The sequence below is a fragment of the Copadichromis virginalis genome, linkage group LG5, assembly GCF_057382275.1.
Source record: "Copadichromis virginalis isolate Kocher_CV1m ecotype Utaka linkage group LG5, C_Virginalis_male_GT1.1, whole genome shotgun sequence".
Lineage (NCBI taxonomy): Eukaryota > Metazoa > Chordata > Actinopteri > Cichliformes > Cichlidae > Copadichromis > Copadichromis virginalis.
This window is the reverse complement of record NC_140622.1, coordinates 11,426,711-11,454,034: the sequence shown is the minus strand read 5'-3', so window position 1 is coordinate 11,454,034 and position 27,324 is coordinate 11,426,711. Positions and strand designations below refer to the sequence as shown.

General features: G+C 40.5%; 3 protein-coding genes across 7 annotated transcripts in view; all 3 read left to right on the top strand.

The window, feature by feature from the left end:
- Positions 1-9,274, top strand: part of ndrg3a (ndrg family member 3a) — a 31,268-nt gene extending 21,994 nt beyond the window's left edge. For 3 of the 4 annotated variants that reach the window (XM_085455904.1, XM_085455906.1, XM_085455907.1), the window contains 14 exons: positions 2,535-2,640; positions 2,756-2,876; positions 3,119-3,181; positions 3,282-3,342; positions 4,286-4,372; positions 4,932-4,988; positions 5,206-5,309; positions 5,762-5,827; positions 5,920-5,971; positions 6,098-6,145; positions 6,237-6,272; positions 6,381-6,432; positions 7,696-7,734; positions 8,232-9,274. In XM_085455904.1, the coding sequence (XP_085312030.1) occupies positions 2,535-2,640; positions 2,756-2,876; positions 3,119-3,181; positions 3,282-3,342; positions 4,286-4,372; positions 4,932-4,988; positions 5,206-5,309; positions 5,762-5,827; positions 5,920-5,971; positions 6,098-6,145; positions 6,237-6,272; positions 6,381-6,432; positions 7,696-7,734; positions 8,232-8,404 (1,065 nt within the window). In that variant the 3' untranslated portion in view covers positions 8,405-9,274. The remainder of the gene's footprint in view (positions 1-2,534; positions 2,641-2,755; positions 2,877-3,118; positions 3,182-3,281; positions 3,343-4,285; positions 4,373-4,931; positions 4,989-5,205; positions 5,310-5,761; positions 5,828-5,919; positions 5,972-6,097; positions 6,146-6,236; positions 6,273-6,380; positions 6,433-7,695; positions 7,735-8,231) is intronic. The other variant, XM_085455905.1, reaches the window with a different exon arrangement.
- Positions 9,275-10,820: 1,546 nt separating this feature from the next.
- On the top strand, positions 10,821-14,314 carry sla2a (Src like adaptor 2a). 2 transcript variants are annotated; one of them, XM_085455908.1, is made up of 8 exons: positions 10,821-11,105; positions 11,570-11,673; positions 11,829-11,928; positions 12,025-12,111; positions 12,448-12,551; positions 13,061-13,213; positions 13,297-13,426; positions 13,801-14,314. In XM_085455908.1, the coding sequence occupies exons 2-8, from the start codon at positions 11,607-11,609 to the stop codon at positions 13,925-13,927; spliced, it is 768 nt and encodes a 255-aa protein (XP_085312034.1). In that variant the 5' UTR covers positions 10,821-11,105; positions 11,570-11,606; the 3' UTR covers positions 13,928-14,314. The 2 variants fall into 2 exon arrangements, with proteins under 2 accessions (XP_085312034.1, XP_085312036.1); XM_085455910.1 differs by having other exon boundaries at positions 11,567-11,673.
- A 724-nt stretch (positions 14,315-15,038) lies between these two features.
- trpc4apa (transient receptor potential cation channel, subfamily C, member 4 associated protein a) lies at positions 15,039-27,318 on the top strand. The gene is made up of 18 exons (XM_085455902.1): positions 15,039-15,220; positions 17,717-17,845; positions 17,984-18,100; positions 18,235-18,292; positions 18,402-18,457; positions 18,594-18,722; positions 19,337-19,538; positions 19,695-19,880; positions 20,003-20,145; positions 20,233-20,364; positions 20,463-20,521; positions 20,613-20,798; positions 20,975-21,065; positions 21,153-21,293; positions 21,391-21,502; positions 21,821-21,933; positions 22,087-22,293; positions 24,652-27,318. Exons 1-18 carry the CDS (start codon positions 15,095-15,097, stop codon positions 24,787-24,789), a joined length of 2,325 nt encoding a protein of 774 aa, XP_085312028.1. The 5' UTR covers positions 15,039-15,094; the 3' UTR covers positions 24,790-27,318.
- The last annotated feature ends 6 nt before the right edge of the window (positions 27,319-27,324 follow it).

The window sequence follows — 27,324 nt, the reverse complement described above, 5'->3', positions numbered from 1 at the left end:
TGTAGATGTTGCGTTTTGCAGGTGTGCATTGTGTTCTTTTTTTCTGTTATCACAGGGAGGTCACTCACCACCCACCCCACACACCGTGACAAGAAACCACCAAAGCCACTGTAGCGGGTTGTTCCTTCCCCGCAGAGTCCTTGAGTTTGTTGTTTCAGCCCACTGCTTTGATGGCACACACACTTACTGTGTGTGCTGCAGGTGGGGAGGGTCGTGTTAGTGTCAGAAATGGATGAGGTTGGCCTGTACCCGAGATGATCCTGGGCTCTGTCCACTTGCATGTGTGCACTTAAGTCATTTACAGACTGCTTGGTGTTTCCGCCCAGTAATGCTGCTCCCAGTGGTGATTGATGCCTCTCCTGGCAGGGTGGAGTAAACTGAGAGGAGGGATTGATAGGCAGTGAATTGCGGGAAGAAGATCAGCATGACAAAGTGCTCTGTTCTTTTTTTTTTTTCATCTCACTCCAACTCTCTCACCATGTTTCTTTGAAAAATGAGTACTCACCCATTTGTGGCACCAGAAAGGCCCCTCTCCTCAAAGCATAAAACCTCCGCTCAGTATTCACATTTCACCTCCAACCCAGCCCAAATGCCTTAACGTACTTTTCGTCAAAATGCTAGCTATCATGAATGTATTAAAGTGGGGAAAAGGTTGATGCCATTGCAGTGCTCTCCTTCTTTTTTCCCCTCTCTAGATGTCCAGCCTGTCTCTGTCACTCTTTGCTTTCATGCTCTATTTCCTCCGCCGGTTTACCTAACACATGTTAGGGTGCACGTATAGCACATAGACTCAACAGAATACCAGCATTTGAACAAAGTGCATTTATATTGTTTCTCAGAGCAAAGCACTGAGTGTCCTTGACTCTGTCCTTGTCTAAAAAACCTTAAAGATTCTGCAGCAACACAGCCTTGGTGAGAGTGTTTTTTCACCTTTAACAGGTTGTTCTGTCACCTCACCAGACCGAGGTTACAGAATCGCTTCATTAAAAGCCCTTCGATGAGGGCAGAGCTTCCTGTCAGCAGATAGGCTTTCTTTAGGGTTTGTGCCATCTGAGAAATACAGGTTATAATGAGAAGCTGTTTTGTAGCTCGCTATCTTGAGCATCACTTTGTGGTGTTTTTGAATGCAGTTTTCATGTGTTGTGCGACAGGCTAATCGCTATAGCAACTCCCACTCAAAAGCAAATATCTCACGCTGTTGCTGACATGATGAGTATTTTTCCTCTTATTATAGATTGCAGATGTAAGTCAGTGCAGTCTCGCCCTTGAGAATTAGCCTTTATCTCTGAAGATACTGGGACACATGTCCGTCAGTTAAATGCAGGCGGCCGAGATTACGCAGGGGAAAAATGGCAGCGTACAGTCAGTCACACTCCCCTCTTAGTCTGTCAGCCGTAACCTGTGTCTCTCTTCCACTCAGGCTCACTCTCTCTTTATTATTGATGACCAGTGGGCCTTCTGACGAGGCAAGCGGATGAGGCACCACCCGCTGTTCTGTGCAGCACAGACACCCTAGCGTGCATGCATGTGGCTGGAACGTGCAGGGTGTAGTTTGCAGCTGCAGATCATGCTGATCTTAGGAGGTTTTGTGCATTGTAACATGATGATTCGGTGATTCTGGGGGAATCTGGGAAATGCATTTGCCTCTTCTTGTGTAGTTTATTGTTTCTCTTAATGTCACTTCCTGCCCTGTCTTTGGATCCTGTAAACAATATTAAGGCACTGTTATTTTTGCTGTGTCATCGTTAAACAGTCTTTCTTTTTATCTTGATCATCTTTCTGGATCTTCCACACAGATTAAGTGCCAGATGAAAATATGTTGAAGCCTCTTAATGTTTTCCTTTGCAGAAGCGGTGTGTTTAAGGTACTCAAGCCCCCTGAGTGTTCGACCCAAATTGTAAAGCAACAGAGAGAATGAAGCCAGTATGAACACTTTGAATTTTAATGGGTCTTTTTTTTTTTTTTGCAAAGACATTGAGTGAAGACAAATGATGCTGGCATTTTTGCAAAGTCATTCTTGTGAAAAGAACTGTGAGGTTCAGACCCTTGGATAGAAAGACTGTTTTCCTGAACTGGCCATTCAGTGCTTTGTTTGTCCGAGGGCACAGGGGATGTGAGCTGGCGACAAAAGGTTTATCCTCTGCATGCCCAATTCAAGATATAACCCAAATGTCTTGTTTGTTGTGGGTTGTTTACTTTAGTTTGTGTGTGGCTCCATGTTGGAGCTTTGATGCAGACTTCAATCAGTATGCTAGAAATGGCTCGTTTTAGCTAAAATGTTGCCTTTATGTCTGCCTTTTGGGGAAATGAGACAGAAAGCGTCTTTGTTTTGTGCTTGGCAGAGATGAAAGAGAAAAATCCCATACAACAATTGTTCTTCTTTTATTTAGATGATTTTTGGACTCTGCTGGAGTTCTGGGGCTATAACAGAACAGCTATAACAGAATTGTTGTCGTAGCGGTCATATGTGGAAGCTTTTTATCTTTCCACCTGTGTTAGTCCTGAACTATTTTTTTCCTCCTCTTTGGCTACAGGAGCACGACATTGAAACGCCACATGGCGTTCTCCATGTGACAATGAGAGGCGTTCCCAAGGGCAACCGACCCATCATCCTCACCTATCACGACATCGGCCTCAACCGTGAGTCGGCCAAAAATAAGCTCATCAATATGCAGTGCTCTGTTCTTTGCGCCTAACAAAGAACGTTAACCCCTGCACTGTCACATTTTATGTCTACGTCTTTCCACCTTTCTAGACAAGTCTTGCTTCAACACCCTGTTTAACTACGAGGACATGCAGGAGATCACCCAGCACTTTGCTGTGGTTCACGTCGATGCGCCCGGTCAGCAGGAGGGAGCGCCTCCCTTTCCCAGCGGGTGAGTGTCAGACTGGTTTTGCACGCGCCGATGAACGCGTACATATTTATTCATATCAGTGCTGTTGAGAGAGTTCCAATCAATTTGTGTGCATAGAAAGGAAAGTGAGCTGTTGGTTCATTTTCTAATTGAAGTGCAGTCATCATCCAGTCTGTTCCTGAAGTATTTAAACTTATGAATGAACTTGAAGGTAGCATTTTCCTTACTGCTCGCGTGGACTCACATGTGTCGCTCGTGCCCAGGTATCGCTATCCAACCATGGATGAGTTGGCCGAAATGCTGCCCTCTGTGTTGACTCAGTTGAAGTGAGTGTCCCCTGGCTGATAGCTAATTATTGATAAGATGATTTTGCCATAAATGAATTATTCATCTTCAGCCACACACTAACGAGCAGTTTCTTTATAGGGTGAACAGCGTGATCGGCATCGGCGTGGGAGCAGGAGCGTATATCCTCACCCGCTTTGCGGTAAGTCCACAGCAGGACCACAGCGTGTAGACTCACCCATCCTTATATTTCTGTTCTTCCTTGCCCTTGATGTCTTTATTTGTGTGATTCTCTGTCTCGCCTGTAATAATTAAAGGTTTTCAGACCACACAGTTTGTCACACTGAACTTTAAAGCCTCCCATCAAGCCCACACAGGGCATCAGGTTCCTCTACAGTCTGCTAGATATGCTGCCATTCCCCAGGTGATGAATCACCTTGGTTAAATATCTCTCTCTCCATTGCTACTGCTTTGTTTCTGCATTCGGTACAGTGCAGCTAAAATAAGCACAAGCTAGCAGAAAGATCTAGAAGTGACATAGAGCAGTGAGGGAGCTCTAAAAAATGAATGATAAAAAGAGAGGATGGTAAAAGGGGAAGGTGTGGAAATGAGGAATTGTAGAGTTGGGCTCTCCGTGGACAGTCTTTTCTTATTTAGAATTAATGAGGAAAAATTGATTCTGAAACGCATTGCTTGCTTTAACTGGCTTGGAGCAAAATGTTTTCCCATGATGGATTTGCAGCAGATGCTGCCGTGCTGCATTAGCATCGTGTTGATGAAGCAGCAGCCGCCGCCCTCTCATTGGATCTTAGATTTCCCCAGATACTCTCTTTTTGTCTACAGGAAGTTCTAAAGCTGCACCCCTTGATTTAGAAGTGGTTTGTGACTCCATCATCATTTAACAGAACAGAAATGCTTCACTTTTAATCATGTTTTTGCTTCTTTAGAGGACACGCAACATCATCAAAATGTTACCAACTTGTTGTTGTGAGGATGTAGCTCCTGGGAGAACATTCCCTTGTTCAGATGCTCAGATTAAACTACAATATGATTTAAAAATTATAAAGAAATTAATAAACAAAACAAAACACAGGGAGACATTTTTGTTAAAAAGCTCTCATCCTCATGCATCTTTACTTTCACAGCTGAACAACCCGTCCCTTGTGGAGGGGCTGGTACTCATTAATGTCGACCCGTGTGCTGAAGGCTGGATTGACTGGGCTGCTTCAAAGGTCAGTATTTCCGCCTCATCGATGACCAGGATTTTCATCATATATGAAAAGAGAAAATGCTGCCTTCTGAAGACTAGTCAATACTAGTCAACTACCTAGTTAAAAATTCTATAAAAGCTCACCCCTCTTGGCTTAAAGAACAAACACTGTGTTTACTATGGTGCTCTCGCTGTGAATATTCAACAAGGTTGTATGAGGAAGACATTCTTTTACTGTGATAATAATATGATGTGTCGTTTCTGCCATATACATTTAAAACATCACACTTTTATGAGCTGTTATTAAAGTCTGAAACATGGCAAAGAGGAAAAGTCCTGAGCAATTTCTTCCATTTACGAAGTTTATAGCACTCAAGAGTTTTAAAATGCAGGTATACCAGCTGACATAGATATACCAGTGAATCTAGGGACTGTGCATTTATAGTAGCAGTAGATCACTTCACAATCATAAAACTTGAAGATTGCTATGTCAGTTTATTTACTTCTAATTAGTCCACTCTCCAGAAATAAATCAGATCTTGTTAGTATCTTACCGCGGCTCGTCTTTCTCTTGTGTGCAGCTTTCTGGATGGACCAGTAACTTGGTGGATATCGTCATGGCTCACCACTTCAGCACTGTGAGTCTGACTTATTGCTATGTAGTTCTCCTGACCTTTTCTCATTGAAGCTGTGAAACAGCAGCTGAACCTCTGGAGGCTTTCTTTTCAAATTTCCCTCGACACTTTTTTCTCAGACATTTGCTAATTATTTTATCTGTGTCCTCTCAGTTACTGTATAGAAACTAGTAGATTGTGCCATGTCGATCACGCTCTCGGTTTATTAATCCGTTCTCAGGATGAGCTTACAGACAACCAGGAGCTGATTCAGACCTACCGCCTCCACATCGCCCAAGACATCAACCAGGACAACCTGGCCCTCTTCTGTGGCTCCTACCAATAGTATGAAACAGTTCATGGTTATTATACACTATATATTAACTTGTATTTTCAGTTTTCTGCTATATATTGTTACAGTTGCGTTTTCATAGCTTAGATCCCTGATAAAGACAGGCACGTAGCTCTGGCTGGGAGGGAAGGAAAAAGGCCCACTATAAGATAAATAAGGATTATTTTGAATTATGAGTCATTCGCAGCTGCTTCAGCCGTGTCTAAGAATAAAAATACAGAGTTGGTAATGAACATAACAGGACACATTTAATATTAGGTTTTGCAGTTGCCTGTATTTTTGCTTATTCATTACATTTATGAGAACTTTTATTAACAAAGACAGTTAATTGCTGTGGAGTAAAGCCTAAATATACAAGCACAAAAAATGCAAAGCACAGAGGTCTAACGAGATAACGTCCTTTTCAGCTTCTCTAACACGTTCTCATTTTTTCCCCTTGCACCAGCCGTCGAGACCTTGAGATCGAGAGGCCCATAGTGGGTCTGAATGAGGACACGGTCAACACACTAACGTAAGTCTATGAGATCAAGATGACACAAATATACACATTGGGCTGTGAGTGCATGGCGTGATTTGAGAATATCCACTCCTCATTTATTCCAGTTGCCCTGCTTTGCTGGTGGTCGGTGACACGTCACCTGCTGTGGAGGCCGTGGTGAGTGGTGCCGGTGGTGCTTACAATCCATCATCTCAGTGCGCTAAGAAGCTTGGGGAAGGATTTGTTATGCCAACAAGCAGCAGTTCTTCATCACTCAGTGTTTGCCTGTCTTTGATGTTGCAGGTGGAGTGCAATTCCAGGTTAAATCCTACCAAGACTACATTGCTAAAGGTGATGCTTCTGCACTGCAATTTCTGACATATGAGATGATATTCATATTTATAAATGTGATTTATTGATGAGACTGATAATGTCCTCTCAGATGGCTGATTGTGGAGGCTTGCCCCAGGTTGTGCAGGTGGGTTTTTTTGTCTGTTTGTTTGTTTTTAAATTATCGAGAGACGTGAACGTCATCTTGCTCTTTTCTTGGAGCAACACGATCTTCTAACTTTTTTTTCTCTTGCAGCCAGGAAAACTTGCTGAGGCATTCAAGTACTTTGTCCAGGGCATGGGCTACAGTAAGTGAAGATGCTCTTGTTTTTTTGTTTTGTTTTGGGTTTTTTTTGTATGTGCCTGAAGGGTAAACAGATCTAACTCTAAACTGGTTTAAACTGGCTTGCTAGTAGTCAGTGTCCAAGAATTGTTTACAGACTAATACCTGTTTGAACTGACGTGTTTGTGGCCCAGGCGCTCCACTGAATTTCCTGTTGACGTGAGTGCAATGACAAAAGTTACTTAATTGAGACTTGTTTTCAATGCAGTCAGCGAGCTGTTGCTAACCTCCTCTCCCCCCCCCTCGGACATTGGCCTGCAGAGCGTGAAAAGAAAGGTTTTGCTTTTTTTTATTTTTTTTTTGTCACCCTGCTCACGGAGAGGCAGTCCACGTGGCTCAATGGATGCTAACACCATTTCCTCTCTGCTTTTTGCAGTCTGTGGCACCCACCAGCCTCAGTAGGTGAGGTGTTAGTGCTTCTAGAAATGACGATCACATTCTGTGAGCTGAACAGCAATTTTCTTCCTGTTCAGTTCAGAGTGGGCGTTAAAAATTGCCCTTTTTTTTTTTTTTTTTGCCTGGTGTGTTTTCTTTTCTATCTGAACTGTTTAATGATGCAGTGTTTGTCAAAAGAGACTCAATGTGCATGGTTAAACAGGCCTTCAGGCTTTACAGTCATTCATTTGTTAAAAAAACAAAATAAAAACATAAAAAGCAGAAAAGCCAGAAACACATCTCTAGAAGACCCTACAGGCTTGCTATGCACCAACCAAGACTCTGATCGATGGACAGATGAATGTAGTTTTGCTTTTACCAGCTGCACAGATGATCGCTGTCTATGTGTGTCATTCTGTAACACCAACTCTATTTTGCATTCTCTCTTTCCCGGGCCATTCACTGTAGGAGGGCAGCTATGTGTATCTAGTGTGCCAGAGCCTGGGTTTTACCTTAAAGGCCACCAAGTGCTCCTGTTGAGTAAATGCCACTGCAGGATTAGAGCAGATTAAAAAGAGTGTTTTCATGCAGTGAAAGTGTGGAAAAAAAATCTTAACACCTCAGCATGTTTCTGAAAGCTGGTTTTCCCTCATTAACACATTGCCACAGTGTGAAATGCAAAGGGAAACGGCCAGAAAGTTCAGGAACTCAAGTGTACGGTATAACTTGCATGCATGTCTTCATTTCTTACCTGCTGTTGCTAGCAAACAGGTGTGGCAAAGCACCACGAAGAGCTTGCTTTTCAACATGTCTCCCTTTCTCCTTTCTTTCCCTCTTTAATCATTGCCTGAAGTTCCCTACGTTCTTCTCAGTCACCTGAGCAACGAATCAGGTACCAGGTTTTTAAGTAGCTGCCAGATGACGAGGCTTTGAACTCAGTGGCCTCATAACAGTACAGTGGATGAATGTCAATGTATGCACGAAGTTCTCGAGAGAGCACTGTTTAATATTTGGAACAGCAGCTCTGGGTTGTGGATACAGTCAGCATACTGCACCCTTTGCATACTCTGATGACATTCACCTCACTCCCACTCAGCATGCCCCGAGTGTCCTAGTTTACTGCATGAGCTGCCGCTGTTGCTTCCTGTCAGTTCCATTGGATTGCAAATACGGTGTGCTGCTGCTGTACTTACTGTTAGCACATTTGTGGATTATTTGATTTGATTAGTCTCCATTTATGAGAGCAGTTTGCATGCTAAGCACTTGTTTCCTGTTGTTGTTGTTGTTGTTGTTGTTGTTGTTGCTGATGTGTCACGGTATCTGCATTCCCACGCTGCACCGAGTCTGTGGGCCGTGTGAGTGGAATATTAACGCGCGTTTCTCTTTCAGTACCTTCAGCAGGAATGACTCGCTTGGCTCGCTCACGCACCACCTCCTCTTCCAGCATTACCTCCATGGACAACAGTCGCAGCCGCAGCAACATCAACAGCCTGCTGGAGGGCGGCACCACCGGGAGCCTGGACACCAAGGCCGGGCCCCAGACCATGGAGGTCTCCTGCTAAGCCCCCAATCCGCCCCCACCTCGCACTCTCCCATAGTAACTTATGTCCCTTCTCCACGTCTCTCTAACTTTCTCTCTCTCTCATCCTAAGCAGCTCAATGCTAGGAAGATCTATAATGATCTATGTGATTAGAAAGGAGGATGTAATAAATATATTAACAGATCCATATTATAAAATATTGTATTAAATACACTGTCAAACTCACATTCCTATCAGAAACCATAACTCCATTCAGATGTGTTGTATATTCAAAAACCATATGATTGACCATATGACTCAGCTGTCCAGTCCTGTATTTATTTTTTTTCACATTGTCGTTGTTTCAAATGTCTTCACACAGTGTAGAAATCAAAGTAACTGGGTTTTTTTTAACTCCTAACATCGATTGTAAATCATGATTGTGTGTCTTTATTGTCAAACTAGCTGCAATGCAAATTAGATACAACGCACAGCAGGAGATCACTTAGTATTTGCAGAAATAAAGCTGCATAGAAAGTGATGTGGATGATGCGTGCAAGTAGCATTGCATACTGTAGCACACTGTAAGTCCAGCTAAGTTAAATGTAGAGCTGCTCTTGAACTTTCAGTTGTGTTTCACTTCAAGTAATTTGACTTTGTTTGGTTTTTTAACTCAACCCAGCATTTCATTTTCCCTTCTGCTTTGTGTTGATGTTTTTTTAATTTGCTTTTTTTCCCCTTTTTTTGATGTTGTTCAGTTGACTAGTATATTCATTGTTGTTTTAACAACCTTCAACAAGTGGGATCTGATGTGAAAAGTATGAGTCCCTTCCATCAGGGGCCATGTGGTGCGTCTCACTGTCTGCTGGTTAGCTCATTTATATTACTACTGAATAAAGATACGAGAACGTGTCTTGTTTTTATTTGTCAGTGCTTTTACCAATAATTCTGCTAAACCAACGGCTTGTGAACAAGCGTGCAACCTAATCGAATGAATGACAGAAAGAGCGCGTCTGCGAGCAGAGCGTTCTCATACATCGGCTCTCCCGTTAGTGGAAAAGTGCGGTGGCTGTGGTGAGTGAGTTTCCAACCGCTCTTGTTTCTTATTTTGTTTCTGAGAGATAACTTCTGCTGTCACAGACGAGGTGGTCTATATTTAACACATGTTACAAAAACAATGATCAGCTGCTCTGTAAATAAGATGATGATTTCTGAAAACAAAGCAGAATGGGAAAATAGTGTTAATATGCTAATCATAACACACACTGAGGACGTGCTTACTGTAATGATTGTGGGAGCTCTGTTGCTAATTATTAATTGCCCTTACTTGATGGAGCTTTCCAAGCATTTTTGCATAGAATATAATGTGATGACATGCATAAACCCCATTATGACGAATGCCCTGTTTTTGTCGACATCTGTGGTGCATTTACTGAGGTTGTACTCGGAGAAGCTGAGGCGGGCTGATCATTGCATTATTTTTTTTTTACACGAGTTGACTAAAACACAGGAAATATGCACTATTTAGTGACCCTTTTTCAGTTTCTATTTGAGAAAGATGTACATCAGTGGTTTGGAATGAGTTAATCTCAGATTTTTTTTTTTTTTTAAAGAGCACAAAGTTCTTTCCATCTGTGCTAACAGGCTGTTCTGGTGATTCAGCACCAATCTGATCTGTTCTTGCTGTATTGTTTCCGTGCAGGGTACACTTGCTCATTTGCGTCTGAAGCAGCTCAGAGTACATCTGATTAAGACACAGAACAAGGAGATATGACAGTTTTATCTTGGTTTTATTAATATTTCCAAGAACGACTGGTTTGGTTTGTGTTTTTTCAACAGAGACATGCTTTTCTTTCCTACCCTCTCATGGTTTCATAAGCAGTAGAGCTACACAGTTACAGAATTCGTGACAATTTAAAAAAAATAATAATCTGGATTGCCTTTCACCTTTTCACACTTACATGTATAAAAGAGCAGGACCCCACTGGTGGGCTGCTTCTGCATTGTCACTGTGGTGGATGGATGAGAAATCATGGCACGTGTGGGTTGGCAGTGGAACCGCCTGATTCTGCAGAAGTTTGTCTTTTATCTCACAGCAACAACTGGAATCTTAACATGATGGATAATAATGTAAAGAGCGAAAACATCTCCACGGTTTTCCCTTTTCCGCACATTTCAAAATACAGAAATTCAGATAGTTTGTCCAGTATAAGCTTATTTTACATTAACTGTCACTGTAAACTGATGACACCTCTTCAACCCACAATGCGCCACAGGGTTCATGTACATGGGGATGACAAATTTCACTGACGTACACATTCATTCCATAAACAAGCGCACAATTGGTGCCTCTTCAAAACAGCCTGCATCAGAGAAATCAACTTGAGGTAGTTTATGTCACTGTTGAGCGTCACAGGAAGTTGCAGTTAAGCCGCATGTATAAAAGCCAGGCAGGAAGCTTCCTCTCTTCAGTGAGCCCACGCGATAAACAGCTGCGCAAACACAGCAGTCTTCGTGGTAACTGATCAGAGCAAGGAACACACTGAATGAGCAGCGTGCCTGAGTAGGAACTTGAGCTTATACATGTACTACACGTTGCCCAAGCAACATTGGATGTGCTGAAGGCCGAAGAACATTTTTCACTGGGAAGACTTGGATTTGATTTGTTATCGTGAAAGGAGTCTAACTAATTGAGCGGAATATATTTTCTGGAGGGACATTTTTCATCCAAGAATTGAAAAAGGTGAGAATATGCTTTCCCCCCTTTTGTTCCAGGACTTCACTTTCACAACGAGGAAATTATGCTTAAATTTCCTTTGAATTTTTGTCACTGAGTGATGATCATGCACTGCAAAGAAATGGAGTGGTTAGTTACGGTGTTTTAGTTTGAAATATGTTCCTGCCTTGCTGCTACCGCAGAAGTAAAATCTCATCTCACTTTGCATTTGAGAAACTGACCATAGTTCTCACATAAGTATTGCATTGGAAATTTAACACAGGATATCATACCTCTTGTTGTGGTTAGGCGCCTTCCTGTATTCTGGTTTTGTTGCCCGGATTCAGATGTCCTAAAAAAATATCCTGCACCTCTAAGTAGCTTTACAGATACCACAATGCCAATGCATGAACTACATTTGCAGTTCAATTATGAATTTGTGCTACTAAAGGCGATTTCATAATAACACTATATTTTTCCCCCCCTAGCAGCAGTAGACATTTCAAATTAGCAAGAAAACCACAGACAATGGGGACCTGCCTCACCAGATGCCAATCCAACCTGACAGTCTTTGAAAACCCAGATGAGTCAATGGGTAGGTTTAATCCCAGGACAGAAATATGTGTGTGTATGTGTGTGTATGTATGTATGTATATATATATATATATATATATATATATATATGTATGTATGTATAATTAGCCAAAGGCAAGATTAAAATCAAATATCTCTTCCTTTCTATCTGTGCAGAGAGCCCAGAAACCGTGATTGTGTCTCTTGTTGATTACCCATCATTTGGAGAAACACAACTGACCATGTGCATTGGGGAAAGACTGACCATGACATCAGAGTATGTATTACTGCTCTTAATGTTTCAGTTTTAATGTTCAGCTACAATTAGTGATGAGTGTCATTTATTTATTTCTGTATTTATTTTAACTCACAGTGACGGGGACTTCATAATGGTGAGATCCACAACGACAGGCCGGGAGAGCTACGTCCCTATCGAGTACACGGCCAGAGTTACTGACAGGTACAGACACAAGGACCGTGTTAGCAGATTTGTCACATTTTTCTGTGCGTGACAAAAGTCGGAGGAGTTGAAATGAAAGGGGAGGCGGGGAGTTCCCTGAGAGGTGGGAGGGGTCCCTGTGTAGGTGAACTTTTACCTCAGTGGAGACAAATGTTTGGAACAGAGCTTTTCTTTTTCGGTGACATGATCAGCTCCTCCCTCCTGCAGTTTCAGTCCTCCTCCAGTGGTGAATGTGCTCTGATGTTGTTCCACTGGATTTTTCCTAACAGTAAAATATGACATTGTCCTCTCATCTTACTGTTCTGAATGTGCATTTTTTAAATTATTATTATGCAGGTGGCTGTTCAAAGGCATCAGCAGGTACAAAGCAGTGGAGCTGCTCATGCGTCCTAATAACCAGAATGGAGCCTTCTTGATTCGAGAGTCAGAGACAAGCAGAGGTTAGAGGTTTTTATTGTTTTTTGTTTTTTATTCCCCCTTTGTTAATTGTTAGATTTATCATTACCATTCAGTCCGAGGCCAACGTCATGCTAGGAACCCTGAAATTTCTTCATTTGAAGTTGCATTTCCCCTTAGCCTAGCTTTGCTGGGGAGGAGTATTTCCTACCCAGTTATTTTCATTTTCATTTCTTCTGTACTTCTAAAAGTGGTGATGGCTTGTTACACTTATTAAGTATGTATAAAGGATTGTTATTGTTCATGTATATGAATTTATTTATTTATGGAGTATTCATCATCAGACATTGAATCCAGTATAATAATTTCCTTAAGCAAAATCGCCCTTAAACTGCTATTTCTATTTCTACTGAAGGCACAGCTATTTACAGACTATACTGTAAAGCTCAGTAGAAATATTTAGTTTGCTTCAGAAACAACTGGAACTATGGTTAACAACTAAGACTGGCATATTTTATTAATTCCTGCATCTGTGTGTTATTTCTTTATTTAGATTCCTACTCGCTATCTATCCTGAGGAGAACCAGCTCTTCGCACCAGGACTGTGTGAAGCACTACCGCATTTCTACCCTCCCGAATGGATGGGTCTACATATCTCCAAGCCTGACTTTCTCCACCCTGCATTGCATGGTGGAACACTATTCAGGTTCGTATTAATGTTGAGACTATTTTGCTTTAACACTAAAGCCCTTGAAAAGATCGATGCTAAAATGTTGCCTTCTTTTGCAGAGACCGCAGATGGATTGTGCTGTCGGCTGGCAATGCCTTGCTTCATCCAGGGTTTAGACAATGCTGAAGAGGCCCGGCCTATTCCAATAACGACCAGGAGGCCCACCATCAAATGGAAGGAAATCAGCAGGTGTGGCTCGCTCTAGATTTACTTGTACTGATGTCTTCCATAAGATGTCACTCTGTGACTCATTTTTCAGCGCTGTCTTTCCTAGATTAGCATCAAGATCTGCCTTTTCCGTTTATGTTGACAGTCTGTTAGAAAGATAATGATTCAGCACTGCAGTAATGTACTGAATAAACTGGTGTGAAGAGTGTGTAAACAACACCGGCAGACATGCCAACAGATAGGCCTGTGGTTACAGTGGGTACGTGCCAGTTGTGAATGTGTGGAGCCTGCAAATGTAGAGCAGGATGTGCAGGTTGAAACGGCAGTCTCCAACGGATTCAGTTACCACATCACTTTCCTCACTGAAGTCTCAAATTCTTCTTTGTCCCCTCCAGATCGGTGATCTTAAAGAGGAAGAGGACAGTGTCAGACCACTCTCTGGTGAGCGAGGGGCTCAGGGAGGCTATTTACTCCTACCTCCAAATGACCGAGGCCGGCGAAAACAGCTGCTGGGACACTTGAGGAAAGACTGCAGAGTGAGACTCTGTAATTCATCGGCTGCGGCTTGGGGATCCCACTGGAAGAGGCCGTCTACACGCCCAAGTGCAGTCTTTAGAGACTGCCCTGGAATAGCGAGAGGGCTGAGACACTACGCTGTGTGGAGATATGCAGTACTGCAAACTATATGAGCTGGAGGACTGCTTTTGTGGATGTGTGTCCAAAGAGGCATACAGAGGAGCTTTGAGAAATGTGTTCTCATTTGGCTCCGAAACATTGAATGTATCTTTTAATTTATAAACTAATGTGTACTTGCAGGTTGAATGTCATATTATGTGTTAATATTATTGGAATATGATTGTTATCATGGTTGTGTCATTGGAATCCAATAAAAATATATAATTTATGTAACACATGTGCAGATTCTGTGAAATAACCAAACAACTTCGAGGGGAACATGCTAAAGTCCATTTGCTATGCTATTCCATAAAAAAAAAAGAAAAACATGCTCTTGTACTGACACATGCATAGCCACACACGTATAGTACACTCATAGAGACATGTAGCCACAGCTTTAAAAGTGCAAAGACATCCGTGTTAGACTGCAGAGGCAAAGCAAGAGAAACACTTTCTCTGGGTGCCGAAGTGGATCACTGAATTCACGATACACTTGCTATCAGCACACAATATCCTCAACACTTTTCCATTCGTTTTGCAGTTTTCGAGTTTTGAAAACAAGCTGCACAAACCGATGAATGACTTATGTTTTTTTAGTCGTGCTGGTTACCATTGCCGCAAAAACACGAAACTACTGTGAAACGAATACTTGTACCGAGCTTGCACTGCAACAACTCATCTTTTAAGTACGTACGTTTAAGATTAATTAACGTAAGTTCAAGGTAGTTCAAGTGTCCGTAGAATTCAGCCGCCGCCAATAACGCCTACGCTTGTGTGCAATATATAAAAAATATAAGAACGCAAAAATAATTAATGGCAGGCCTGAATTTCTTTTTAATTATTATTTTTTAATTTGTTTATATATCGCGGTATATATGTATAAGAACGTAATTACCAAACGCACAAGCTCGTAGAGTCTGCTTCTCTGCCAGCAGATGCCGCTTAATTACCTCAAATAATTCATCAAAGCCTTTCACTTCCTGCCCAAACAGTTCAGTTCAGGAAGAAGAAATAATGGCGACGCTTCTGGGGTGCGAGTCCCCTTGTACGAGAGGAAAACGAAGAAACTACAGTAGCAATATCATCACGAAGTTCACGGCCACTAAAATCACCGGCCAGGGCTTCAGTCGAGGAACACAGGTGGGAGAAACGACATTTGTTTTGACTGTTAAACCACTCGAAAGTTGATCGACTGAGACCAGGGACTTGCGCTTGGAATCGAGCCTGAAAGGAAGACGTTGTCCGAGAGACCTAGCTGGAGCTGTAGTCGCTCCTGTCAGCTCGGGCTTGACTAACAGGCTAAACATAACGGGGTGTGATTTTTCTTTGGCAATTTTAAACTATGATACAACCTATTGCCAGGAAACATGTTTTTGCTCGCTGACAATCCAAATGACGCTGTCACTGCTACAAGTGTATGAGAAAAGCTCCGTTGAAGTGGCTCTTTTGTTGTTAGCTTTACATTAGCTTAGCATTGGAGGCCAGGTTTTGTACGATATAAAACATTTTAAAGTCGGTTGTCTTCGGACTGTTCTTATGGCCGTTGACTATAATAATGTAAATATTTCTACAGCGCCCCTCACTTTATTTTCTAAATACTGTAATCTTGGTATAAACGACAGTAAGATTTGCTAATGGTAGTGAAGGAGCTAGCGACAGCTAACTAGCTAAGCCAGCAGAATAGCTCAGGTGATTACGTAACAGCACTAACCACAATAACTATCGTTTCCTTAAATGGGTACGCCACAACAGCTGTTAAGGTATGTTAACGTTCGCAGGTTTATTTTTGTGCCATTTACACGATATTTCTAAGTGTGAAGGGTTGGTTTTTGATTTAATGCTAGCGACAGCTTACGCCAACTGTTTAGATTTTCACGTATCTTCGTGCATACGAATGTCGCAGCTCTCCGGGTGTTTCCACACGTTCAACTCATGCATATCTATTATGATATTGCCCGTTTCATCCTAAAAAAAGCCGTCAAATTGTAAAGCCGATTAAACCCATTAACACCTTTTTTGTTTTCAATGCATATGTTAGTGGCGTGACTGTCACATTTCCAGCTAGCGTACTGCGTAATGACGTTTACAAAGAAGCTTTGTTCTTAAGTAGAGGTTCTAATAACGCAAGGTATTTCCAGCGTTATCTGTTAACGCCCCCGATAACCCTGAACACGTCGACTTTAAACAAGTTTTCTTAGGCCGTCCAGGGAATGTTATGAATTGCTGTAATTTGGGAAAACACAGGAGTCCTGCCAGTTCTGCTGACACATGAACAGATTTTAAGGAGGGTATGTCATGTGCTGTGGTTTGAGCCTTCAGTTGTCAGAGCAGTCCACTTGGTGTTTTAGGTTGAACTGCCTCTGAGACATGAATTAAAGCTAATTATTTGATCATTCTTCAGCTTTTTGCCCAATTTCAGCAAAGTTGGTGGAGCATGGCCAAAACAATTACCCATTAAATTTTGTTACAGATCATTTTGTTTAAAATTGCCTGAAAGGTTCTTAGGCCTTGATTGATTACTCTCTGAGTTTTTTTTTTTTTTTTTTCCATCATCTTTAATATAAAAAAAGGGGGCAATATTAAGAATTGGTCAAATCATTTCATGTGAAAGTGACAGTAGGAAGACTGGGCTTGTTTGCTGTTTTCACAACCAGTACCTGCCCAGAGTAAACAGAGTTAAGATATCACACATTGTAATAAAGTCAGTTTGTCATGCATAAATATGCTTTTTTTTTTTATCTCAACTTTTTATTTCATTCTTTCTCAGTGAGACGTTTTCTGGTAACAACATTTAAAAACATGCATATTTACATTTTCTTTCGCATATTTTTAACTTGGTCAATAATGTTTTTGTGTAGATGTTCTTTTCTTCCAGGAAGTTTATATGTCACAATAAATATGTGTTTCCTGTGATCAAGGGAGGCAATGACTCTGATCTTAAGGTCTCTATGACTTTAGATTTCATAAGGTTTAAATAGAAACTCTGTTGGGGCATGTTAGCTTTTGTAGTCTATGGTATGATCAAAGGTGTGGCTTTTTTAGTTTCATTTAAAAGAAGGCTTACTACCTTGCTGTACTCATAAAATGTTTCTTTCTTTGAAAGTTGCAAACCTATTGGAATGAGAATTTTATTATTTATTTGACTGACAACACACATATTTTATGAGTATGTGTTATAGTCAATGTCACGCTGCTTTTATGTTTATTAACGATGTAATTTTATTTAAAGGTCTAAAAGAAAATTGTATATTTTTACTATGTATAGCTGATTTCACAAAAACGTCATACAGTTTAGAATAAAGTATGAGAAGACCTTCTCACATAGCGGACAGTAAATGTCAGACTGATTTTTCACTACTGAAAGTACTATGTAGTATTGTGGTTTCTGAGCAGAATGTGCAGGACAGCATATACTTGTGGTGAATTCTCAAAACAATTACCTGTGCTATTCACAGATTGACTTAATCAAACATTACAGACTTGAAACTAGGGAGCTGGTGGGATAAAGTCTGTTTAGTGCTAATTGGATTGATTCTGACATTTGCAGTCTCATATACTGCTCCTCTAAGTAGTATCTAGTTCAGGACTGCAGTGCATGTTTGAAAAGGGCTCATGTTGCCTCTTTATGTGTTGTAGCTCCCAGGAGGCCTGCTTCAGGAGAGAGATAAACGTGCCAAGTGGAATGGCATCCCTACTCTGCTGCAGAAGCTCTATGAGAGCAGCCATCCCAACAGTGACCTCTCCCATGCCCACACCTTTCTTAAGGTATCCACATAGCACTAGTCCATCAAAGGAGGCAGTGAAATGACTGGTTTTAGCTTCTTTTTTTTCTTTTTTTTGCTTAGTGTTTTACTTTGAAAACTGGTGGGGAAAATAGTAATGTGACCACTGTTTTTTTGGCAGTTATTATTATCCCAGCTGTCTGTGGAGGCCATGTCCTTTGTCACAGAGGACAGGAAGACCGCTCAGGAATCCACCTTCCCCAACACGTACACTTTTGACCTCTTTGGTGGAGTTGATGTAAGTCTTACATTCTTGTGGTGTTATTGGACTGAAGCTGTTATTTCTGAAGAATAAACTCTCATGTATAGCTCAACTCCTCCTGAGATACTGGAGAAATAAAATGGTTTTCTCATTTGTCTGTGTTCATAAAGCTTCTAGTGGAAATCCTGATGAGACCTACACTAACTATGCAGAAGAAGAAACCTAAAAGTAAGTAGGACTGCCATAACATCTGTCCGCATTTCTGCGTTTTAGTTCTTAGTTTTTTTCCTATAATCCTGAAACAGTCAGATTAATATTTGTGCTTCTGTTACAACAGTGAATGATGACCTGGTCAAAGACTGCCTTAGTGTTCTGTACAACTGTTGCATATGTGTAAGTACCATGTTACATATTTTTCATATAAAATATGCCGCACATATCATATTTTCCCTTCCAGTTGTTTGCCTTGATGCAGAATCATTTTTGCATAATTTAATGACCGTGTAAAATTCCTTGTTTAAATTCATAGACGGAGGGCGTCACAAAGAGTCTGGCTGCTAGGGATGACTTTGTTCTGTTTCTCTTCACCTTGATGACAAACAAGAAGACCTTTCTGCAGACTGCTACTCTTATTGAAGATATTCTTGGAGTAAAAAAGGTGTGTCAAAGTAAAGAGTTCTACTTGGATTAAGTGACAGTAGGGGGTAAATGTATTTATGGATCTCTTGACTTCACTTTAATGCATAGTTACTCAACTATTTAAAAAGGATTTTAAGCAATGGATTATAATCATGTGTTAGCCATGCGACAGACTGGCGACCAGTACAGGGTGGACTCTGGCAAAAACTCCAGTTACTTAATTATCCATAACTAAGCCAACTATCTGTCAGAGCACTGTGGAGATTATAAAATGCGACTGATTTAATTTTATTCTGTGTGCTCCTGATGGTTTAGACATCTCTCTCACTTCACTTAGCAGCTTTCCTTAATCTTTTTACTAATTATGACAGATAAACCTTTGGTCCATGAAAATGTACAAGTCACAGTTAGCCTAGTTAGTATGTATTATTCTGATCATTTGTCAGTTTTGTAAATACAAAAGAAGTAAATATTTTCAGGTCTTACGCGTAAACTGGCATGTAGCATTTATACATATATCTGCTGGGTCAAATCAAATTTAGTCGGGGTCTGTCTCAAAAGTTACTTTTGAAAGTGTTGCAATGTCTGCATTCTGTTCACATTTGATGTTTTACATCTGGTCACACCTTTCAGGAGATGATCCAGTTAGAGGGCATCCCTAACCTGTCGGGTCTGGTCCAAAGCTTTGACCAGCAACAGCTAGCCAACTTCTGTCGCATCCTTTCTGTCACAATCTCAGAACCTGATGTGGGAAATGATGACAAGCACACCCTGTTGGCCAAAAATGCACAGCAAAAACGCAATGCAAGTCCTTCACGTGCAGAGGTCAACCAGGGTAGGTTGTCTTCAGAGTTCAAAGATTTATTGGCTGTGTCATTTATTTTGTACAATAGCAAGAGTGCATTTGACTGCGTTTGTTTACCCTGTTTCTGACACTTGTAACAAGAAATGTCATTAAACTGAACTAACAGGCCTTTTTTTTTTCCAACAGTAACCCTGCTGAGCATCCCAGGATTCATTGAGCGGCTTTGTAAATTGGCCACTAGAAAGGTATCTGAAGCCACAGGTGCTAACTTCCTGCAGGAGCTGGAGGACTGGTACACATGGCTGGATAATGCTCTGGTACTGGATGCTCTCATGCAGATGGCCACTGAGGAACCTGAGCAAAGCAGTACAGGTGAGAAAAAAGGCATTTATGATACTGCTAACTCATGGTTGCATTCCCGTGAACTTTTAATAATACATTTGGACATGTTTTTTTTTGTTTTTCTGTTGTTTTTTTTCTCTCCTCACCTACAGAGTCGTCAGATGAGAGTTCTCTGGCTACCAGCCCTCTGAGACATCGACTGCCCCAGTCCATGAAGATTGTCCATGAGATTATGTATAAAGTAGAAGTACTGTATGTGCTCTGTGTTCTTCTGATGGGCCGTCAAAGGAATCAGGTACTCTTCCCCACCATTAGAGCTGAGCTTGAATTTTTTGTCTGAACAGAGTTAAATTGTTTTTTCCCCCCCCGTAACTCCTCTCAGGTTCACAAGATGCTGGCTGAGTTTCGTCTCATCCCAGGGCTCAACAACCTGTTCGACAAGCTCATCTGGAGGAAATATACAGTTTCGAATCACGTTGTGCATGGCCAGAATGAGAACTGTGACTGTAGTCCAGTATGAAATTTCAATTCAGTAGTCCTAAACTCATCATTACAATTACATATCACTTTTTAAAATATGGAGGGTGAACACTCTTTATTCCTGTCACACAGGAGATATCCTTCAAAATCCAATTCTTGCGATTACTTCAGAGTTTCAGTGATCATCACGAGTAAGCAGCGTTTTTTTTATTTTTTTACTTTTAACCTTAAATGAAATATCAAATGTTGATTTACCTTTTCAATATGTTCCCTATCTTTCAGGAACAAGTACCTCCTTCTAAATAGCCAGGAGTTGAATGAACTGAGTGCCATTTCCATGAAGGCTAATATCCCAGAGGTGGAAGCTCTTGTCAATACAGATAGAAGCCTCGTGTGTGATGGGAAGAAGGGCCTCCTCACACGTCTCCTGACTGTCATGAAGAGGGAGCCTCCAGACTCGTCTTTCAGGTAAGTGTCATGTAGGCCAAAGACGGAGATAATGCAGATTATATAGTCAGCCATCTCTTTAAAAGTCTGACATGCACATATTGGAGAATCAGAGATTGTGCCATTTAAATGACTGCTCGGGGTTTCTCTGTGTAGTTTGCTTTAGCTGATTGTTTCTCTTGGGTGTTTATATATAGATTCTGGCAGGCAAGGGCAGTGGAAAGTTTCCTCAGAGGTGCCACATCCTATGCAGACCAAATGTTCCTTCTGAAGAGGGGCCTACTAGAAGTAAGATAAATGTTACCACCCATGTACAGAGATCTTTCTTCTTCTTTAGTGAATCGGTGTTCACTTTCCATTTTCATTCCTCGACAGCACATCCTGTTCTGCATCATAGACAGTGGTTGTACATCTCGCGATGTCCTTCAGAGTTACTTCGATCTGCTTGGTGAGCTCATGAAGTTCAACATTGATGCTTTCAAGAGATTCAACAAATATGTCAACACTCCAGAAAAGGTATGATGATAGATCCTAGTATTTATTAAGAATATATATACTGGCTGAAAAAGATCTTACTGCATTGTTGCTAATGGTTTTTTCTTTTCTTTTTTAGTTTCAGATGTTTTTAACACAGATCAACAGCTCCCTCGTGGATTCAAACATGCTAGTACGCTGTATCGTTCTTTCATTGGACCGCTTTGAGAGCCAGACTGAAGATGTCAAAGGTAAATGGAAATTTGATGGTTGTAAACTGGTGTTTATAGAATATTTAAGGCAGAACTTAATATGAGCATTTTCTTTTATTTATTTTTTCTTTTTGTTTTGTTTTTTATCTTTGGGACTTTAATGTGCTTAAAGAATACATAAAATTAATGATTGCTGACAAAATCTAAAAGAAAGCAAAGAGTTTGAAGTGGAATTGATAGCTGATGAAACAATGTGCGCCAGAAGTGAGAGTACATTGATACATTTATTTGATTTATTACGTTGTTTTTTTTCCCTCCACTTTACAAACATGTTTTGTGTTCTTTGTTGTTTCCCAGTGGTGGAGGTACTTTCTGAGTGCTGCTTGCTATCGTACATGGCCAGAGTTGAGAACAGGCTGTCGTTCCTTTTCCGACTGGTCAACATCATCAATGTACAGACACTCACACAGGTCTGGGTTCATTTACACCTTGCCACATGTTTTCATAGAAGATCATGGTGATTATTTAGCAAAAAAGTCTGTTTAAAAGTAAACTGTAAGTCAGTTCAGAGACATTTGGCATTTAACATTTTTTAATTATAACTGAGGTCTGTTTCTCTACAGGAGAATGTCAGCTGTTTAAACACCAGTTTGGTGATTTTGATGTTGGCCAGAAGAAAGGCTAAACTGCCCTTCTACCTCAACGCCCTTCGTGAGAAGGAGTATGCTGAGAAGTACCCGGGCTGCCTGCTTAACAACTTTCACAACCTACTGCGATTCTGGCAGCGCCACTACCTCAATAAGGACAAAGACAGCACTTGTCTGGAGAATGTGAGTAGCTGAACGTACAAACACTCAACCAGGTCCAACATCACAGGAAGCAATGACCTCTTCACTTATATTAAGTGGCATTTGTGTTACACCTTCAAAACATTCCACAGTAGAAACGTTTGCAAGCACAGTGATAAAACCAAGACTTTGATTGCTGTGCTGCAGCACTTGTAAATTGTAGAGGCGCATAGAAGTTCTTTCAGATTAGATATTGTCTTTCATTTTTGTGAAGAACTTCTGTAAGTCAGGGACTTTCCATACAAGAACTGAAATACCCACGCCACACCACCACAACTAAAAACCTGCCCTTCTAAAAAATAGTTTCTTTCTGCTGAATGTTTAAGTGCCACATATCATCTGCAGCAGTAGCAACTACCAGTCAGGAATCCCTGTTAAATCCACCTGCCCATCAGGGGTTAAATAAAACTAGAGTAAAAGAAGAAAATGTATGTGCTCTTTGTGTTCTCCACTCAAACTGTGATTAATTAATTGGAGGTAAACAAATATAAAATTCTTTTTATATTATTTAATATGAAAAAAATACACATGCTGGGACTAAGTTATACCAAAACCGAAGTGTTTACTTTTGCTGTAGCGTTGTCTCAGAAGAGGGCTTTTTCCCCCTTTAATTTTCACATGGCTGTTTAAACATTGATTATGTAAGTAGATCTAAAATATTTGACTGCCCTATGAAATTATCAACTCTATGAGCAACATTTACTCATTAGTGGGACTTAATGCTGAAGATGGTGCAACAGATTTTGCTTTGATGGGAGGGAGATGGAGGGCTCAGCTCCTTTCACAAGCAACAATGTGACTAACAGATGTTTGGAAATAACTTTACAAAATAGCAAACTGGTCATTGAGCTCAAAGTAAAACAATCTAAAAGTTCTATCACAGGAATTCTGTAAAACCCAGACTTCTTACTGTTTTCTGAAGCCATTTTCTTTCATTTGTAAAAGAACATGTAAAGATGTTTCTTAATGTCCCACTCACTGTCAGCATAACAGTTTTACAAGGTGATGTCAATGTGTTTGTTTTGCTTGCTCTGCTGCCACCAAGTGGCAGATGTCTCCAACTTGGCTGCTACAATTTTCCATTAGATTTGCACTGTCCAACCTAATTACACTGTTGACTGCCACAGGTTAATGACTTTGACACATACCAACTTACTGTAGTCTTCAGTACCCATCAAATTTAAACACTATAAACGTATAGGGTACACAGACACTGCTTAACACAAGAAGTGCTTCCTGTGGGAAATACTTCTATAAATGGGGTCAGAGATTTTAGTTGGCATTTGATGCTTTGCCATTGGTTTAATTTGGAAGGGAAACATTTAATTAGTGGTGGACAGTTTGATCAGGTCATGTAGTGACAGAGTAAAGGATATTAGCGCATAAGCCCTCATTACAGAGATGTATGCACTTTTTGTAATTCTTTGGTGTAGAGAGATGGGTTTTTTGGGGGGGGGGGCAGAGCTTATTATGAAAGAACTAATTTCATAAGTTCAAAATGATTTAATGCTTGCATCAGGAGAATAGTGCCGATCCAAACGTTTGACCCTACAACAAGGTGATTTTTGAAGCTCTGCGGTGTTGTGTAGGGTGTTTTGCATTTTCAGTGGTTTCATGTTTAAACGATGCCAATTATGATTTGTGGTGTTAGTCACCAGATCTCAGCATCATTGATTACCTTTATTTCTATTTTTGAATCTCTTTGAATCTCAGTTATCAAAACACAAAATTAGGGAAAACTTTTAGCCTATATAAACAAGTCTTAAGTCTGTTCTCGTGGCAATTAGTGGCATTATAACAAGACTATTATTTATTTATTTTTAAGTATTATTATTTTTGAACACTCATCTGTAAGTGTTAACATTGATCCAAGAGACATCTAGCTAACCTATTCTGATTTAACCTATTTCTCACTACAGCCTGTACTTACCTATAGTTATAGAATATTCACAACATACTTCATACCGTGTACATTATAACACACCATAATAGACCCATTTCTGTAATATACTTACATATCTATATTATTGCTAATATATATTGTAATATATCTATATCACTAAAGCACTTCTGGATGGATGCAAACTGCATTTCGTTGCCCTGTACCTGTGCATGTGCAATGACAATAAAGTTGAATTCTATTCTATTCTATTCTATTCTATTTATCTGTTCATACAAACCAGTAAAAGTCCTTTTACTGGTTTTTACTCTTTTTATGTAAAAGGCTACTTGAATAACTAATTATAACTATTATTATAGCTATAGCTGGGATACCTTTTAGCTGTGGGGTTTTGTTTGTTTTTTTTTTGTTCTTATTCATCTTGGTTTTCCCTTTTTCAGAGCTCCTGTATCCCATTCAGCTACTGGAAGGAGACTGTATCAGTGCTGCTGGGTTCAGACAGGACTTCTCTGTGTGCCATAGCGAGCTACATCGATGAACCATTCATGGATCTGGACAGAGATCTGCTGGAAGATTGACCTCCAGTGTGTGCACTTAGTGCACTGGGGATGGGATGGGGCAGATGGCCACATGGAGCATGGACACCTAAAGCTGGCAATGACCCCGCTGAGCTGAGCCGTCCGGCTGCTTAGGAACTGTGTTCTGGATGTAAAAACTCACCTGTTTGCTGTCTACACCTTCGCATGGAGGCTGTCATCACAGATTTCAGCAAATAGGAGTTTTCCTGGCCATCGTCTTCTCACTGAGTTAAATCCGCTTTTCAAGAGAAAGAAGAGGAAAACCTGTATGCCCACCCCAGATTGGCCACATGGTATAACAGACAATTAAACAACCTTCAAAAAATGACATCTGCATTGGTTGTTTGCTTTAGGTGAAATTTAAAATAAAACTTTTTATATAACCTAGAAAGTTCTATGATAAATATGTATGATTCAACAAGTTATGTTAGGAAAAAAATGGACTTGGTTTGGAAATTACCGCAGCTTGAACTTTCACGTGCAGGTTAGTGGTGTGTCACAGGGCTGCCAGGAGTCACCAGCCTCACTCTCGCACTAACTTCATGCTCTCTGTTGACTCCATGTCACTCCACTGTCTGAGCTTGGAGGAAAATGGCTTTTTACTTTCCCCCCCTTCTCCCCCCCTTATGAGTCCTCTAAAAAGAGAATTTTCAATGAACCCGTCTGTCTATTTTATTAGGTGGCTATTGTTCATTGGTGCTTTCTGGCTCCACTCAGCACATTTAGGTAGCTTGAGGGTGTGCTGGCATTTTCCACATATCACATGGGGTACCTCTCATCTAAAAACCACCCTTCAGTTATGGCTTCAGAAGCCCCACCCAGGGACTCATTAATATTATTATTATTTTTCTTGACTTATATTTTGTGTTGTTAAAACGGTGGCTTTTAGCTCTGGATAAATTGTAGAATAAAATATTGCACATTTGTTTTTATTGTTTATATTTTAACCCATTTGTTAAAAAAAATCTTCATTATGTAACAGAAGCTTTTGTGAGAAAATGCTTTGGGAAGAGAATAAACTATGCAGGTGTAAGTGTTAAAATAAGAGTTTTTGTTCACCCCATACCCAAAGTTTGCTTTATGCGAATTAGCTTTCAACCCAACATCAGCATTTGATTGGAAATCCTCCACTTTCTCTGGTATCTGGCATTTCCTGAAACCTTCAAGCTGAGAATGACAATCTTCTTGGTGGCTCCTTCTGCATAGCTCAGCTTTAATTTAAACGATGAGCGTGGCTGTGTTAAAGTTGTCCACAGCCTGAATGTGCTCCTGTTTTGTTGAAATGGAAGATGCAGAGCTAAAAAGATTTGGATGTGTCCAGTCAAACAAGTACAAATGAATCAGCTACCTCATGTTTTATCCCAACGCCGTACAGATCAAACCACTCCTAATCACAAGTGTACAGATTTAATCCCAGCACGTTGTGTTCACGTGAATGTATGAGGGCATTTCCGACACCACGAGTTGTGCTTTTTTTGCCTTGAGATGCAAGTGAACATGTCAATTTTTTTTTTTTTTTTTTTTTGAAGCCTTCTATTTGCTTTAAAGCTTCTTAAGGTTCTCCTATTTTTTAGCTTTTAGCATGTCTTAAAACTCTTGACTGGTGTGCGCAAACTTTAAATGACTTCATCTTCTGTGCTTTGCAGTGAAAGTAACGCAAGTACCCGTAAGTGCTTCTTTTTCGAGTTCTCCATTTCTTTGTTGGATGCCCAAGAATATTTACAACGGTGTTCTTCAGGACAGATTGTTTATTACGCTGTTATCGCTTCAGCCGTTGGTGGTAGAAGTCGGACGAAGCTGTTGGTATGAAAGCATGAATGGTGTGAGCTCTTTGGAATACCTGTATAAACATTTTCTTCACCCTAGTTTCCGTAGCTTTGTGATGAGTTTCTGAGAGTGACCCTTCTGTATGATGCACAAGAGAACTGGTTCTCTATAGTAATGCTGTATGTGGTGTGATCCACCCAGTAGGCCTTAGTTTTCATTCATTAGTTTGTACAGAAAAAAATGGTGAAATGTTATCCTCTTTGGCCAAAAACATGCTGCATAATATAACACACTATTTGACTTATTTTAGACCCCTGACTTTGACTTTAACTGTACATTTTATGTAATGTTTAGCATGAGGGGGACGGTCATAAAAAGCCCTAAACACACTTTTACAACTGATTATATGGTGCTTTTTTTTTGGGGTGGGAGGGAGTGAAGGAAGATGATTGTATCTCACTAGGATTGACGGCATCTATGGGGTTTGCGACAAACGGCATTTCAAAGATGCTGACAGTGAGTAATGTCGTGTACAATCTGTCGTAAAACGGCTTTAGGAAATTATACATCTATTTTTCATCTTTATGGTTAATCTCTGACTAACCCTGTTCAACTCACAAAATCTGTTCCACATTCTAATAAACACTTCGGTGACAAACTTGCCCTCATGCTCCTGCTCTAATGCTGGTATTCAAGTTTAATTTCCTTATTTAACAGCTGTTTGTCAAATTAATCATATAATAAATTCTTCTTTAGACTGTCTTTGTT